Genomic DNA, 6,000 nt, shown 5'->3' with positions numbered 1-6,000 from the left:
GGATCAATACAATCGGATTGTGGACATGATTATGCAAGCCCATCCTCTGGAAACCTCTACACTACCAACTTAGACGAGTACTCCCATTAGATAGGCTTCATTGGTTAGAACTCTGAACACAGGGTATGCGCCTCACAACATTTGGGACATTACAGTATTATCTGAACTTGTCCACCATGTATTTCTTCATTCTAAGAAAAGCATAATTTATTTGGCGTCTTTCCTTGGCCAGTGTCACCTATCACACTGAATTGTTTAACTGCATTGTGAGAGCCACGTGTGGCGTCTCATTTCACTTACTTAGTTATTAGCACAAAGGGTGGCAAGGTATTGCATCAATTGACATTCAGGTCAACAATTGGAGGGTCCCACCACCAAGAGTAAACAACTAGAGACTTCTTAGAACTGGTCATGTCCACAATATATTCAATCTTCATATGCACTGGTGGGAGAAAAAAGCAGATTCATCACCATTGCTACCAAACAAAATAGAGTCCATTGTTTTTTTATTACAAAAATGCAATAAAATTATTTTCAAACAAGCTTTTGTTGGCAGCTTTTTCATGCATGTACGAAGAGCGTTGATAATGTCGATGTACATATCTTGAAGACATTATACCATCCTTCAAACAGGCACATCACATGACAATTGTCTTTAATATTATTTATACTTTGTTCCAGAAAAAGTTAATGAAACATTGCGAACAGCTTTTGCGGTGAAGTGATGAATCTTCTTCAGTTATATATGCCTTTGTGCTAGCTGGAGTAGAGAACATGGAATCCTATATCTTAGTCTACTCTTGATATGTGTACAGGTTATAAAAGTCAGAAGTTGCGGTCCGCCAACTTCACTCGCCTCTAACATATATATTCATTGTTTGATAGAGGGCAATCAAAGTCTGGCCCCACTTCCCCTGGCTGGGCAAGCTAGTTCTTAATTCCTGCCCCAGAGTCCCATTGTAGGATGTCCTTTATTCCTGGTAGCAGTAGAATACAAAATTGGAAATTATTATACCATTCAAAACTTCAAATTAAATATCTTTAAAGGGTATAACATTTCTAGAGAGGACTTTTTTGCAAATTCTACCAGGCCCTAACTGTAAATCATAAAAACGTTAACAAAAACAATAGAGTATGTTACCTGGAAACATCCTTGCACAAAACAAGATTTACTCTGGCTATTGTTGCTAATCCCAGGTGAAGTGGGAATTTGAAACAGTTCCATTTTTGGTTATTTTAATTTTGTTTTGAATTATACTGGCAGATCATACCTTGGTGCACAAGAGACACATGCATACACGGTTGAAGGCAGTCTCTTGAAAGATTTTGAGTAAACAAACCTGGTTTGTAAACATAGAAAAAAGATCTATGGAGGAGTTTCTACAGTTCCCACTGTAGCTCCACCAGTGGAACCTACATTGAGATTCTAAACATCAGAGTTTTACCATCAGGGGGAAAGAGCGTACATCCAAATAGCATTCTATGAAGATTTTTTTTTCTGGGTCAGGCGACAATCTACTTTACAATTAGTCAAGGGCAGTGCATGATATAATTCTATGCTGTGGTCCAATAATTGTTTGGCCATTTTAACACATTGAAAATGATACTTGTCAAGCTACTATGCAGCACAACAACAAATCGCACCTATTGAAACATTTGATAAATACAGAGGGAGTCTAAATTACAAACCAACAGCATCTTCTCTTATACTCAGGAGGCAGCTTTTCAACTTCACACGTCCAACAGGTAGGAAGGCTTAAAATTCCGCTGTACAAATAGTTCCATTCAAAACAGGGAGGTAAAGGAGGACAATATAACATTACAGAAAAGTTGCACAAATAGCAAAATTCACAAAGCATTTTAATTAACAAAGTGGTCCAGGAGAGAGGGGTAGAAACTGAAGAAACCAGATGTATTTCAAAAAGTCTCACTTCAATCGGCAATTGTGCCTACGAGCTCATGCACAGGAAAAATAATTTGGACCTCTATCAGTACAGAACCAAGGAGAGCTACCTTTACATCTGGATCCGCCTTCATTTCGCCTGCACCTTCCTTATGTCTCCTAATATATATATTATAAATATACACATTTTTCTTAAAAAAATGATACCAAATGGATTAAAGTGGCTTGTATCTTTTATATGCTCGCTTGGCACATAAATGCATGCAAAGCTAATAGGCTTTGAGTGCTGCACGAACAGCTGTTTTTGGCAACAAAAATACAGCTAAAACAGATGAAATTTAAAAGCCACTGTAGTGAAAATTATATTTTCCGCAAGGGTCGAGATTTGGACTACAACTAATATCTTAAAACATTTTTCCAGTCTCTCTCTTCTGCTTCAGACTCATGTCAATAGTTCATAGCAGCAAATACAACAGAGTCCTTAAGAAATGTCAGATCAGAGTTCCTGTTTCAGGAGAGGGAGTTCACAGCGTTCAGTCAGTTCTTAGTATCATTGGAGGATGCTCACTATCTTCATCCAATCGCAGTGCATTTGTTTCATCTTCCAGGCTGGCTCCGCCCACAGCTCCTAGGTCATCCGAGTAGGCTACAGAAAGGCAGTGGATAAAGCAACTGTCAAAGTCAGTGACAGACACAAGATGGTCTACGTCTTAACAGAATAAACCCCATTTTCTAGCTCCTAACTTTTGTCATCAAGCATTTTTAATCACGGTAATGCAAAGATAAGGCATTCATAAAAATCAAATTTCTACTTTGTCTTTGCCGCAATAGTCTGACCCTTAACAGAGAACATCTCATTTTTTGATCTACAGTTTCCCAACTTTTACCATCGAGCAGTTTTTTAATCCACACAGCCAACCATGAGAGTCACTTTTGTTGTCACTCCTCCAGCTTGTAACAAGACATCATTTCTAGCCATCAGCTTTCCAAAATCACCAACATTTGGTGTCATTATTTTAAATGAGCTTTACCAGAGAAAGAACATGGTAAGTTTGGCTTAAATATAGAAACGTTGCTAACATAAAACACACACCTGAAGGCACTGATAAAAGGTGCATTTATTATTCATTCTTTTATTTTATTAACCTGAGAGAATGAGGGGACCTGCTGGGATCTGAACCAGTGAGCACGGGTTTAAACACAGATCTCTGAATCGGATGCATGAGCCCACAGACCTGTTGAGCTGAGCAGGAAGTCAGACAACAGGACAGCTTAAATCACTAATTATTTACTGAAGTAAGACTAGCAAACGTTCTCATTGGCTGGCTAAAGCGGACATGTAGCTCAGTCATTTGAGGCTTATCAACACATTCAATAGTAGACTATGAATTGGGGAAAAGATGTAGGACCCTTCAAAAAAGTTTACATTTTCAATTAGTATAGGTCCCCCATTACTTAACAAGCTCATCTCGTTTACCGTGTCTTGTAGGTGATGAAGGTACGAATGTACCCTTTGCCACAGCCGCACTGTAAGTCTGGGTAACCAACGGTCGATCATGTGATGCAGATTCAAGGATTTCGTTGGCTGGCTCCATGCTGCCATCTAACCTGAAACGAAACAATTTAAGTAAAGGGATCAACTATATTTTTATTAACAGCACAGAAATGTTGATCCTCCTACATACCCACATAGAATTGATCTGACAAAGAAATGCACAAATGTAATTCATACAGACATCAGCAGTGAGCAGGAGTTTGTCAGCACAGGAAATTTCTGGAATTCAACCAGTGATCAATACGGGGGGGGGTGGGGGTGAGAGGGAGAGACAGCAAGAGAGAGGGAGGGGGAGAGGAAGGGGGAGAGAGAGAGAGAGAAACACTGTGCTCTCTGGTAGTGTATGAATATGCAGGGTATGGGGGGATGAGAAATATATATTTTATAAAAAGTCACAAATTTGTCTTCGGAGGTGCATGCAGGGACACTGTTAAATACTGAGATAGGCATTTGAATCCTACAATAGAATCTTGCACCAGTAACATCTTGGCCCACAGAGATGGAGAGAACATACAACGTCAAGCGATGCCCAAATAAATTCCTTTAAAGGGAGGAGGGGGGACTGGTCGGTGATTTGAAGCTGGCTGGTTAGACGCGATTAGTACTCATCTTTCCCAAACGCTAGGAAAAAGAATGGAGTGCTATTACGCTGGCTCAGATCCAATGACAATGAATCGAAAGCCAATACAGCCTCTGTATCTAGTAAAAACATTCATGGAGGAATTTTAGCCACTTGCTCCCCAGAAAAAACTATCGGAGTGCAAAGAGTGGGTCAATGCAAGACCGAACTCGCTCAATGCACCATGCTCAGTCCAAAGGAGACTATTGGGAAATGTAAGGAAAAAAAAGAATCCAATAGCCACTGTGGTGAATCCCCAAAGACCAGGGATAACCCTCAAAGCCATCAAGCAACCGACCCTCCGTTCAGTATGTTGTGAAAAAGCTCAGGGGCTTGGATCTCCTTTACGAACCCACAAGCCGCTGCGACTCAACACAGTTATGTGAAATTGAGAAAGAGGCTTATAACATAAGCAAACCCACAGAGGTTAATCTTATAGATGGGCCCGGAAAGAAACAAAATCCACCCTTGAAATAGTGGACCAGAATCCCCCCAAGGGAGTATAAAAGAGAAAGTAGTACCGTATGAGGTCCGTCCGCTCTGTTCTAACGTGAACAAATCAGAATGTTTAGCTCAACCTCTTAAGATTGAGATGCCCAAAGATGACTCAGTAATAAAACTCTTACATCAGAAGAATATAGCTGCATTGAAAAATGCTGAAACAACCCAATCACCCCAAGAAGGTAAAAAATTAACGCTGTGTCCAGAGTATGCATCCCAAGGGAAATGGGATATCCTCAATAGAGGAAACCTCCTAAACCTGTATTCGCACTATAAAAACAACAGATATTAACAGTGTGGCTTTTGTCGCTTAAGAACAGGGCCAAATAAATGAGACCACAGTAGTAACCCTCTACACCAAAGATATGGCCTCTGCCCTACTGAAGAATAAAGATTGTTTGGGCGATTGGGGCATTCAGATTAGTCTTGCGACCAAAGTTAAGTACCCTGCTTTTTTTAAAGAACAGAATTCCTAATGCCTCAAAGGATTCCAACATTCCAACTTTGTCTAACAGTGATATAACCAGACAGTTGCCTACTTCAGTTCTGTGTGGTTCCCTAGCGGGTACCCAAACAGTGCCCTGGAAAAAGAACCCGCTACAAATAACATCAAGATCAGGAGGTGCCCGCCAGTGTGTTCTCAAATGACAGAACTCTCAAGACTGGTCTTGGCTCTCTCAGGCCTTAGGGTGAAGTAAAGCTGCTGCTTACCACCTTAGAATCTGTTCTTGGAATATCCGAGGACTAACAATGGAAAAAGCTGAATGATTAATGACCTTTTGTGAAAAACTATGACATTATTGCCTTGCAAGAAACTTGGTCCTTGCAAAATATCGCCTGGGAGGACTATACGGTTTATGAATCTTGTGCAATAGCATCTCAAGTAGGCGGCCATGCGTCAGTAGGAGTATTAATCGCTCTGAAGAGCAACCGGGCCCTAAAGGTCTCCCCACTCTGTAAAGGGCAAGGCGATTATATTTTTATCAATATCCAGTCACAACCTCTGGGAAAAAATAATTTGAAACAACAAACCATTATCCTTGGCTGTATCTATCTACATCCCTCTAAAATCAAGCGAGAGTCAACCTGGAATAATATTCTCCCTCTCACGAGAGATCTTCTCGTACACTTCCCAAACGATATGTGGCTTGTAATGGGAGACTTTAATGCTAACATAATGTAGACAAGCTTGGATTCTTCTCTCCTATCCTCATTGGACAACCAAATGTGGACTTTCCTGGATATAAGGTGCTAGTACCAATAGAAGGACAATCAAGGGACAAAGGTGGCAGTGTGCTTAAACCAACTAGGGCACCGCATTTTAAACGGAAGGCTTGATTCAGACTCGCCCGCCGCTTATACCCAAGTATCCCCCTTCAGAATGGCTACCTTGGATTACATATGGATCTCGCTCGCCCACTT

The 6,000-nt window shown here is 40.6% G+C and overlaps 1 protein-coding gene across 2 annotated transcripts in view; it reads right to left on the bottom strand.

Moving 5' to 3' along the window:
* Positions 1–489: 489 nt before the first annotated feature.
* WIPI2 (WD repeat domain, phosphoinositide interacting 2) overlaps positions 490–6,000 on the bottom strand; it is a 190,831-nt gene continuing 185,320 nt past the window's right edge. For both annotated transcript variants that reach the window (XM_086949684.1, XM_086949685.1), the window contains 2 exons: positions 3,381–3,511; positions 490–2,549 (listed from right to left, as the gene is read on the bottom strand). In XM_086949684.1, coding sequence (XP_086805810.1) covers positions 2,437–2,549; positions 3,381–3,511 — 244 coding nt within the window. In that variant the 3' untranslated portion in view covers positions 490–2,436. The remainder of the gene's footprint in view (positions 2,550–3,380; positions 3,512–6,000) is intronic.

Source organism: Lissotriton vulgaris, unplaced genomic scaffold, assembly GCF_964263255.1.
Source record: "Lissotriton vulgaris unplaced genomic scaffold, aLisVul1.2 SCAFFOLD_924, whole genome shotgun sequence".
In the NCBI taxonomy this organism is placed as follows: domain Eukaryota; kingdom Metazoa; phylum Chordata; class Amphibia; order Caudata; family Salamandridae; genus Lissotriton; species Lissotriton vulgaris.
The sequence above is the reverse complement of the archived record's forward strand: the minus strand, read 5'-3'. Positions and strand labels throughout refer to the sequence as shown.